Source organism: Rutidosis leptorrhynchoides, chromosome 2, assembly GCF_046630445.1.
Source record: "Rutidosis leptorrhynchoides isolate AG116_Rl617_1_P2 chromosome 2, CSIRO_AGI_Rlap_v1, whole genome shotgun sequence".
Classification (NCBI taxonomy): Eukaryota; Viridiplantae; Streptophyta; class Magnoliopsida; order Asterales; family Asteraceae; genus Rutidosis; species Rutidosis leptorrhynchoides.
In genome coordinates, this window is record NC_092334.1 from 95,733,080 (window position 1) to 95,745,442 (window position 12,363).

The 12,363-nt window shown below is 30.2% G+C and overlaps 1 protein-coding gene across 1 annotated transcript; it reads right to left on the minus strand.

Annotated features, from left to right (window-relative positions):
• Positions 1–7,396: 7,396 nt before the first annotated feature.
• On the minus strand, positions 7,397–11,223 carry LOC139888101 (uncharacterized). Its single transcript, XM_071871134.1, has 5 exons — positions 11,178–11,223; positions 10,548–10,682; positions 10,165–10,417; positions 9,612–10,089; positions 7,397–7,657 (listed from the first exon to the last, which is right to left on the minus strand). The coding sequence occupies exons 1-5, from the start codon at positions 11,221–11,223 to the stop codon at positions 7,397–7,399; spliced, it is 1,173 nt and encodes a 390-aa protein (XP_071727235.1).
• Positions 11,224–12,363: the final 1,140 nt, after the last annotated feature.

Genomic DNA, 12,363 nt, shown 5'->3' on the forward strand with positions numbered 1-12,363 from the left:
TAGTTAACTTATTTAATTCACAGTAATCTATACACATTCGGAAGGATCCATCTTTCTTCTTGACGAATAAAATCGGAGCTCCCCACGGTGAAGTGCTCGGTCGAATGAAACCACGGTCCAGTAATTCTTGTAACTGGCTTTGTAACTCTTTCATCTCAGATGGTGCAAGTCTGTATGGAGCACGAGCCACTGGTGCAGCTCCTGGTACTAGATCTATTTGAAATTCTACAGATCTAAATGGAGGTAATCTCGGCAACTCTTCCAGAAAGACTTCAGGAAAATCTTTTGCTACAGGCACGTCATTGATGCTCTTCTCTTTTTCCTTTGTTTCAACTTTATTAACATGTGCTAAGATAGCATAGCACCCTTTCTTCAAGCACTTTTGGGCTTTCAAACAGCTAATGAGTTTTAGCTTTGAGTTACTCTTCTCTCCATAAATCATTACTGGCATTTTATCCTTACGAGGAATGCGAATTGCCTTCTTGGCACACACAACTTCAGCTCCTATTTTGGACATTCAGTCCATGCCGACTATTACATCAAAACTTCCTAATTCTACGGGTATCAAATCAATTTTAAACGTTTCTCCGGCTAAATTTATTTTGCAATCACGGCAAATTTTATCGGCTTTAATTAGTTTACCATTAGCTAACTCAATCATGTACTTAGCATCTAGAGGTAATGATGAACAATTCAATTTAGCGTAAAAGTCTCTACACATATAACTTCTATCGGCACCAGTATCAAATATAATAGATGCTGATAAGTTATTAATGGTAAACGTACCCGTAACAAGCTCCGGGTCTTCACACGCCTCTCTAGCATTAATAATAAATGATCTTCCACGTGCAGATCCGTTATTCTTCTCTGGATTCGGGCACTGGCTCTTATAATGACCCTGTTTCCCACACCCATAACAAGTAACATTGGCCAAAGCAGTTCTATTTGCATTGGTGGCAGGAGTCTTGGTGCCATTTGTATTTGTAACGGGAACCCTACAATCTTTAGTAAGATGACCCCTTCGATTACAATTGTTGCACACCACATTACAATAACCAGAGTGATGTTTGTGGCATCTGTTACATAAAGGATTTCGTCCCTTGTAACCTGAGCTTGAATCACTACCCTCACCTTGCGTGGTTTCTTGTTTCTTGTTGGATTGTTGATGATTACCTTCCCACTTTCTTTTGTTTTTCGATGTCTTGACATCGGTGTTCTTATCCAGAATAATCTGGTCCATCAACTCGTTTGCCATGGTGATGGCTTCATGAATAGTCTTGGGTTTCGATGCTGTAACATTTGCCTTGACATTTTTAGGCAAACCATCTTTGTACAGTTCTATCTTCCGTTCTTCGGTTGGTACCAATTCGGGACATAGCAAAGCTAATTTCATGAATCACTGATTGTAGTTGGTGAGTTCAGTACCAACAACTTTCAGGCTTCGTAATTCAGCTTCCAACTTCCTAACCTCGTTCCTTGGATAATACTCGTTGATTAGCATTGTTTTGAATTCTTCCCATGGAGTATCATAAGCTACATCTCCTCCTACGGCCTTCACATAGTTTTTACACCACGTGAGTGCACTATCTTGTAAAGTGCACGATGCGTACTTGGTCATGTCCTTCTCAATGCAACCACTGATTTTAAACACAGACTCAATCTTTTCGATCCACCGGGTTAAACCGACCGGTCCTTCTGTTCTACTGAATGATGAGGGCTTACAACCTTGAAAAGTTTTGTAGGTGCATCCCACATGAGGATTTGGGTTAACTGCAGCACCTCTTATAGCCTCGACCCATAACATTCTGTCATTCACTCGCTGATTGATGAGTTCCTCGATTTCTTGTTCCGTCATTCGGTTCAATCGCGCCATATTCTTCAATAAGAAAAAAAATAATTATTCACATGGAATATTATAGATGTAGTGTGTATTTACAGTACATCGTAGCTTATTAATAATATGAACCAGTTATAAAAGCCTTTTCTTCTTATTAGTGTTTTACAATTATATCTAGGGTAGTACCTACCCGTTAAAGTTCATACTTAATAGCTTAGTACGGAAATCAATTACTACCACCCAAATAATACTCAACCATGGAAAATTATTTCATTTCACACTTCACTCTTTTACATATGCTTATCTTATATCAAACATCAAGCAAACCACACTAGTAATATTATACAAAACGTTATAGGATCCCATGGTTTAAAACAACAGCGCATCATTTAGCCTATATCCCAAAATGTTTGTGTTCAGGGAATCGCTTAACGCTAATCCTAGCTGTCTCCCTACGTTTTGGCTGAGGGGCCGAAGAACTGGATGCCAGGATAGAACTAATAGGAATAGCGGGAATAGGGGTGGAAGTGTCTGGTGGAGTTGGTGCCACAACATCCTCACTAAACTCGGGATTTGGATTTTCCAATTCAGTAGCCTTTCGTTTCTTTCCTCGTTCGAACTTGTCTTTCGTAATTTCCTGTATTTCTTCCACCTCAGGATCACTTTCCGGTTCCTCTTCAATTGATTCATCCGGAAATTGTGAGTCTTCCCCAAAGGTGTCGTTTTCATCATCGGATAGGTTAATGACTGGAACACTATCTGAGGATTCTGGTTCGGAGTCGCTGAATGTGATAACAAGTTCTAAGCCAGACATCTATCACACAACAACTAGCACGTTAATACCACATAATATTTACATATTAATTTTTAACCAACAAGGATAAGCAATAGTTTTTGAAATCAAACACGGTCAAAGTCCAGACTCACTAATGCATCCTAACAAACTCGATAAGACACACTAATGCAAATTTTCTGGTTCTCTAAGACCAATGCTCTGATACCACCTGTAGTGTCCCGTTCATATCGATTATAAATGTCACATACTTATTGGTGTCATTGCGAGGTATTGACCTCTATATGTGACATTTTTCAAAATCTGCATTCGTTTTTATAATACAAACCATAACCTTTATTATAATCAAAGGTTCAAACAACATAATAATGATTACCGTTTAGCGATAATCTTAGTTTTACAAACTTTACATTTGATAATAACAATACGATTTCCAACATATTTCACATTACAAATCTTTCGATATGCAGTTTTATTTTTGACACAAATATGCATACTCCAAATCCTGCTTAAATTTGGCATAATGCAGTGAAAGCTTTTATTTATCACCTGAGAATAAATATGCTTAAAACGTCAACATAAAGTTGGTGAGATAGGTTTAATGCTAGCAGCATTATAAATATAGACCACAAGATTTAATATACATAAACATTTTAATAAAAATATTCTAAGTGGTTGAGCACTTGATAACCATACTTAACATTTAATCAACGTCGCATATTCCCTTTATTATGAAATCTCACTACACCGTACCAAGTGTAGTCACCGAAACGAAGTACTGTGCAACCGTTGAATACTGGTCGTCCAGTCCGGTTGGGGTTGTCAGGCCCGATAGATCTATCAACAGGATTCGCGTTTACAATACCGCATGTAAATAGTAGTTATCAAGTTACAGGGAAGTATTCCAGTGGTACAACTCAACGTAGAATATATATTTTTAATCACTTGTGTCCATAACGTAAATCATAAAATGCATGTATTCTCATCCCGAAATATTTAGAGTTTAAAAATGGGACTATATACTCACTTTTGCCTTGAAGATATTTAACACGAATTGGTCTCCGATAGATATCACGAACCTAACAATATATATAATATATCAACATATTTTCTTTTCAAATAATCATTACATATATACTTATAATACTCTTAATATCTATTAGTCCGTAATTAGCAGTCTGATGTTAGTGGTCCACAATTAGTTGCTTAATAAAATAAATAAAGACCCCATCGTATTCGTATTGATCGAAATTAATCTCAACCCATGGTACCGTGTTGTCAAATGACGTGTTGCGTACATAAAGTACCGTGTTGTCAAATGACGTGTTGCGTACAATCATGAGGTCTTATAATTAATCTTCTCGTGTTGTTTACGGGTGGTCCTGAAATATGTAAAATCAAATCATGAGTAAATATATATAAAATATCATGTTAATTAGCCAAGATATGATTAGTTTGGTTTTAATCAAAATATTTTCGTAGCTAAACTAGCTTCGGATACCCGATTTTGTTTTAGTCGTAGTTTCTTCAATACAACTCCATTTTTGTTGATTCAACTTGCCACTTCCTTGGATCGAGTCATTATTTATGAATATGAACTGTAAATACCTTGGTTTATATTTGAAATCATAGGTTATAGGTCAAACTTGGGTGAATCTTATGAAAGTGATCATTTCCATCATAAAAACAACATCTAGATGATCATTTTTATAAAAATACTTACACTTTGAGTTATACCATGAGATTTTTATATATTAACATATTCATAAGAGATATCATTTTTCCAGAATATAAACTTTCAATTCATATTTTAAGATGGTTTTTAATTATCCAACCCAAAACAGCCCCCGGTTGTACTCCGACGACGTAGATTAAGTTTTTAAGGTGTTCTTTGTAAAATCAAGTTGTATCTTATTAAGTTAGCATATCATTATGATATTTTACAGGTCTTGAAGTGTTTTGAAAGTCAAGTTAGAAGGATCTATTTAGTTTGCGAACAAGTTTGAAATCATTCAAACTATGTTCTTGTTGTTATAATTCATATATTCGTAGTAAGATAGTTATAATTGAACAAGATGATGAACAAAGGTTATACCTCAAGTATGATAAAGAAAGTTACTTAATAAACAAGATATGAACTTGTTCTTGATGACTTGGAAGATTAAGAAGTGAAATCATGAAAATAAACAAAGGTTGTAAGTAAGTTTATATCTTGATTTAAGATAATTAACTTACATAAATTGAATCAAAGTTTAAACATAGTTTTACCTTGATTATGAAGCTAGAAACTTATGAGGACCTTGAAGAACACTTGAAGGTTTAAGATGAGAGAGTTTAGAAGTTAATCTAGCTTGAAAGAAAGTTGGTATGAAAGTATATGTATATGTATGTAAACGTGTATATGTATGTATATATATAGATTTTAAGTTTTGATTTCTAGCTCATAAGTCTTCCTAGATGTTAACACTTGATCCCACATGTTGTTGACTAACAAAGGCTGCTAAGAGCAGATAATTGAGGTCTAATAATTGGTATTTATCAATAGTAAATACATCTAGAAGCTGCATATAATACGGTTACATATACCCTAGGTATACGTGTAGAAATCTTGAGGAAACGGAACGAGAATTCAAATATAACTATCTTTTGTGAATATACTTATATTGTTTTATGTATTTAAGCCCTTTAAAAGTGATTAAATACGTATTTATATGATACTTGTATAAGCATTATAGGTTATAGGTATATATGTCAAAGAACGTTACGTATAGTTACCGTTTTGAAAACTTAAGTTAGTAGTCTCAAAGTATACTTATAACTCATTGTTATTAGTACACAATGAGATGTTAAACCATCCTTAGATCATGTTAAATATGTATAAATACGTATATGTACACAATCGTATAATTATTGTATGTTATATAGTTCGTGATATCATCGATCAAATTGGATGGTCAAACGTTGTGTAAAACTCTTTTCAAAAACACAAGACTCAACAATTTGGATTGCTTATAATGTTGATAATGTTTAATTTATGTAAATATTAATCTTATATGTATAAAACGATCGGAAAAATCCGGGTCGTTACACATGACAACCTCGATCAAATTTCGAGACGAAATTTCTTTAACGGGTAGGTACTGTGACGACCCGAAAATTTCTGACCAAATTTAAACTTAATCTTTATGTGATCTCGACACAATAAGCAAACTCTGTAATGTTGGATCTTAAAAACTTTGGAATTTTATTAATGTAATCAATTACCCATTGACTATTTCCGACGATTTACGAACCTTTAATCGTAAATAGAAATGTTTGTATATATATATATAACTATACATGTAAATAATTATGATATAAATTAAAATAAATTAATAAACTATTATGTGATTAGATATTATGAAAGAAAACTTAAAACACAATTAAATATGTAGTAGTTGAAATATATACATATATATGATTCTATATATAAGTAAATATATATTGTAATATATAAAGTGTGTAAATATTCAATTATATATTATATAGTTAGTAAACATTACATAAATAATAAATTGTAACATTAACATATTAGAAGTAGTTACAAGAAACAATATAGTCATTAAAATTATTACATTCATTATAATTAAAGATAAATGTTACCATTATTAGAATCATTATAAATTTAATTATTATTAAGGTTATTAAAAGTATTACTTAACTCGATTACTAAAATTGTCATTTTATTATAGTCATTATTCTTATTAGTATTATTATGATCTTAATATCATAAATATTATTATTTTCTCTATTTAATTATTATTATTGCTAGTTTTGTTATTATTATTATTATTATTATTATTATTATTATTATTATTATTATTATTATTATTATTATTATTATTATTATTATTATTATTATTATTATTATTAATATTAAATATTAAAGTTTGTATTATAAATAATAATATAGTTCCTGCAAAATACTGATTTAATTAACTAAACTAATATATAGATATGTCATACGGGTACATAAAGAGTTCATATATACAAATTATATAAAACAAATAAATAAATTATATAAATACAATATATACATATAAATAAATACGTATAACAACCAATGAATCTTGAATCTATTTCCTGTAAGTGTCATACTGTTTTTGATTGAGAGAATTCATACAATCACTGATTCCAGTCCATAGAGAACGTCCCAAAATCAGTTATAAATCATAATCCATTTTTATTTTTTATTATATTTTTATCCTTTTAAATAATTTTCTGTCGATCTATTTTGGATTTATAATTAATACAATTCAGTAATTAGTGATACAAATAAACTCACATTATCAAATATCAATCCCAATTATCTTTTACAACTCACAAATTATCGAAATTAATATGAAAAAGGGAAGAACACAAGGAACTGTTCTGTTCTTGTGTTTTTTTCAAAATGCTCGATTTTAAAATAAAATTCAAAATCTGTAAATGCAGTTAGGTTAGGATTCGTTCATATAAACTTTTTGCAAAAGATCATATTCCAATTCTTCTTATTCAATCGTAATTTTGAAGTCAAAGTTTAAGAAAAAAAGTCAAACGGTCCTTTACAAATTCAAATTCATAATCTGGAGATGTTTTCTTGTAAAATTGATAGTTTCTAAAGTTTCCTTGAACGATTTGAAAGGTATTTTATATTGTAATATTGAGCTAAAACGTTCGGAAATTTGAATTGGTGTTTTGAGTTCATCGTGTCAAGCACACTGCTACGGCAGTTTTATTTATTTATTTTACTTTACCTTCTTTTCTATTAATCTATGTATTAGAATAATCAAATTGTTTCTGTTTAAGCACAAGTTCCAAATATGTAATAACTCGCTGTGAGATTGATCGTGGGTGTGGTCGATTATATTATCTGAAGAAGATGAAGATGGGATAACAGATATACGGGGTATAAATAAATCTGTAAGGTTTAATTCCAGAAAAACAAACTGGTTCAGATGGTTCAAGGGTTGTTCAGGTGAGCGTGAGGTCTCGGGTTCGAGTCCTGTCTGCAACATTTCTTTTTACTCAGATTTTAAAAGGGTACACTTGTTATTTTATTTCTATTATTATTATTATTATTATTATTATTATTATTATTATTATTATTATTATTATTATTATTATTATTATTATTATTATTATTATTATTATTATTATTATTATTATTATTATTATTATTATTATTATTATTATTATTATTATTGTTGTTATTATTATGATTATTGTTATTATTAGAATTACTAGTATTATAGTTAGTATTACAAACATAGTTATAAGTAATATAATCATTATTATTATTATTAACATTATTCATGTATTCATTATTATAAATTTTGTCATTTAAGAATTAGTGATCATTATTATTATTAGGATTATAGTTGTAATTAAGTGTATTATTATTATTATTATTATCATTATTATTATCATAATTATTAATATTATATCTATTATTATTATTATTAGGAGTATTAGTTATGATATTATTATTAATTTTAAGACTTTAATATTATTATCATTATGATGAAAAGGTTTATTATTATTATCATTATGAAAATAATACAAATTATTATTATTTTCGTAAATATTAGTATTAGTATTTTTTTTATATACATAAAAGAATTGTTAATATTACTATTTGTATTATCACGAGTATTATTATTAGGTAATTACTAAAATTAGTATCATAACTATCATTAACAGAAAAATTAATATTTTTACAATTATAATTATTTATATCATTATTATTATCATTAATAGAATTATTAACATTATTATCTTATTAGTAATATTAAGTATTATAATTATTATCATTTTTACCACAACTAATATTATTTTGACTACTATTATTATTAATATACAACTGATATACATATATATATTAAAAATTTATTTAATACATAACATAACAATATTAATATTTTTATATAACAAAATGAATATAAGAAACATATATATATTATTAATATAAAGGAATATAACTAATAAATTTATATATATATTTATTCGATTACAACTAAGTATATTAACAAATATACAAATGATATAAGTTCGTGAATCCGAGGTCAACCCTGCATTGTTCAATATTGTCATATGTATTTTTACTACAAAATACAGTATTGTGAGTTTCATTTGCTCCCTTTTTAAATGCTTTTGCAATATATATTTATGGGACTGAGAATACATGCGCTTTTATAACTGTTTTACGAAATAGACACAAGTAATCGAAACTACATTATATGGTTGAATGATCGAAGCCGAATATGCCCCTTTTGCTTGGTAACCTAAGAATTAGTAAACCAGTCTACTAATTGACGTGAATCCTAAAGATAGATCTATTGGGCCCAACAAACCCCATCCGTTGTAGCGGATGCTTTAGTACTTCGATATTGTTTTATCATGTCCGATGGATGTCCCGGAATGATAGGGGATATTCTTATATGCATCTTGTTAATGTCGGTTACCAGGTGTTCAATCCATATGAATGATTATTTTTGTCTCTATGCATGCGACTTATATTTATGAGAAATGGAAATGAAAATATTGTGGTCTATATGATGGAAATGATTATTTATGTTAAACTAATGAACTCACCAACCTTTTGGTTGACACTTTAAAGCATGTTAATTCTCAGGTATGAAAGAAATCTTTCGCTGTGCATTTGCTTATTCTAGAGATATTACTTGGAGTCATTCATGACATATTTCAAAAGACGTTGCATTCGAGTCGTTGAGTTCATCAAGATTATTACTAGGTCAATTATAGTTGGATATATTATTAAATGGTATGCATGCCGTCAACTTTCGATGTAAGGAAAGTTTATCTTTTAAAAACGAATGCAATGTTTGTAAAATGTATCATATAGAGGTCAAGTACCTCACGATGTAACCAAATGTAATGTATTCGTCCAGATGGATTAGGACAGGTCATTAGATTTTCAAGCCCTTGTTTCATTCTATTTACCAAAATCTTACTAATGGCCTTGTAAATCACATTGCAGCATGCTATGGGTCTAAAGTCAGATACTTTATAAGGGGTATCAATTTTGGGAATCAATGATATCAAAGTTGAGTTAACTCCTCCAATCAATTCACCTTTTGTAAAAAATTCTCTTATGGCTTTACAAACATCAGTACCCACAATGACCCATGCTTTTTTGAAAAATTGAGAGGTGAAACCATCAGGCCCTGCAGCTTTATCACTATCAATACGAAAAATAGCTTCTTTAATCTCATCATGAGTCACCTCTTTAATCATGTAGTTGGCTTCATCTTCTGTAAGCTGCTTTGAGAAAATATCCCCTAACTCAGCAATAGGTGTAACTGTATCAGTTTTGCCTAAGAAAGATTTGAAATGGTTAACAAACTGATCTGCAACATCATCCCCATAGTATCTAAGCCCATTTTCATCACAAATACTCTCAACTCTAGCCTTTTGCTTCCTACTCTTTAAGACTTGATGAAAGTATTTGGTATTCTTATCACCTTCACTTAACCATTTTATTTTTGATTTTTACTGCAGGATTAAAAATTCTTCATGCTTGGCAGCTTCATAATCAAGAAGAATCTTTGTAGCTTTGTCTTTAAAATCAGGATCATGAGGGTATCTATCAATCTGGACTTGAATATCTTTTAACTCTTGCTTTAGGGTATTAACCCTAACAAAAGTATCCCCATTTATCCAATTCAACTTTTTTAAATCTTTTTTCAGACCCTTAAGCTTACTGAGCAGACAATACATATCACATCCCACATACTGCACTTCCCAACCTTTTTTAACAATGGGTATAAACTCCTTTTTTCAAAAATATAGTTCATAAACCTAAAAGATTTAGGTTTATTTATGATAAAATTGGGGATGCACAGGATTGAAGGGCTATGATCAGAAGTAAGGAAATACCATGAGCTTGAGGTAAGTTATTCATCACAGCATCATTAACCAAAATTCTGTCTAACTTTTTCAAGGTCCCACATCTAGGGTTTTTCAATGATTTAGTCCAGGTAAAATGACAACCAGTACTTCTTATATCTTCAACTTTAATATGATTTATGCAATCATTAAATTCATTCATCTAATTTGTTATCAATGAACTACCAGATGAATGTTCATTAAAAAATCTGGTCACATTAAAGTCCCCTAAAATAAACCAAGGACTGTTATTCACCACCCTCTGCTGAACAGAAAGGTCATTCCAAAGGGGAAGTCTATCTTTACCTTTATTACATGTATATACACAACTGCAATAGAATCTTTCTTTGGTACTTATAACCTCCACCAAGCAAAAGATAACTTGTTTAGAACAGTTAATAGACATAACTTGAACTTTATTCTCATCCCATCCAACAATAATCCTACAGCTATTGACACTGTAGTTAATATTGGATATCCATTTCCATTTATTAAACACATTAGAACAAACTATATCAATGTTGTTCTTTTTTAAGTAAGTTTCAAGAACTATGCACATACTCAACTTTTCATCCCTTATTAAAATCTTTACCTCAGATTATTTATCCAAAGTACTCATACCTCTAATATTCCCTGCAGCTAATCTAAACTCTTTTTTGTAATCCATTGAGTTAAGAAAGAATACTATCATCCATTCCCTTAAGCTCATTAGCTAATACATTCTCAAATTCATTAGGGATAACATCCTCCACTGTGTGATCATTATTTTGCATTTGTTCCCATTTTTCTTTGAAATACCTGAACATTTCCCCAGTCTATCCCATAGATTCATCTACACTAGGTTGTCTCTTTTGTTTTAGAAACCTATCAACTGCAGGAAATATGTCAGTACTCTCTGCATCATTTTGAGCTAAAACCTCATACCTATTCTTATCATTATTCTTGGTTTTATTTCCCATAGGTATATAGGTTTTAGCTTGCTTTTGTTCCTTTTGATGCTGCTTGTTTTTCTTAACAACCACATAACCATCAATATCAGTAATAGTACTCTTTTCCTTGATCTTTTTCAATTCATCTTCAGTTCTAGGTCTCAGAATACATTCACTTGTACTATGCCCAAATACATGACAATGATCACATATATTAGGTTTCCATTCATACTCAACTGAGACTTTCTTAATACCTTTCACTTTTTGCTCTTTGTCCTTATATTTGATCTCAACTTGATCAACATAACCTTTAGTAGCATCAGCTTCAATCATGATTGGTTGCGAAGCGAGGTGTATATAAAATAGTTATTATTTTACTAGGAAAACACTATTAAATACGATACAATTTTACACAAGATATTTATTTATTTATAGAATGGATATACTTAAACCTTGCTACAACACTTATAGGCAGTGTACCTAATCGTACAGTAGTGTAGTTTTTAGTAAGTCCGGTTCGTTCCACAGGGAAATCTTTAAACAAAGCTCAACGCTATATTAGTTTACTTTTATAAAAATACAAATATATATATAAGTAATATTATTATTATAAAGGGGGGTTTTTACCGTTTAATGACCGGTTTGTCGATTTTAAGACTTTAGTCGCAGTTAAAACCTAATGTAAAATATAAAATAAATACAAGACTTAAATTAAAGCGTAAAGTAAATAACGATAATGAAATTGCGAATAATAAAAGTGCGATAAAATAAACTTGCGATAATTAAAAAGTACGATAATTAAAAGTGCGATAAAATAAAATAAATAAAAGTGCGATAATTAGAAGTGCAATTAAATATAAAATAAAGGAAATTAAATA

Bases quoted from the DNA above. Each gene is read 5' to 3' on its own strand.
- LOC139888101 (XM_071871134.1), bottom strand. From the start codon at position 11,223: ATGGATTACAAAAAAGAGTTTAGATTAGCTGCAGGGAATATTAGAG. The intron at 10,418-10,547 runs GTATTTCCTTAC...TTGTTAAAAAAG, and splicing joins TAACTTACCTCAAGCTCATG to GTTGGGAAGTGCAGTATGTG. The intron at 7,658-9,611 runs GTAAATAGAATG...GAAATGTTGCAG, and splicing joins AGGCCATTAGTAAGATTTTG to ACAGGACTCGAACCCGAGAC.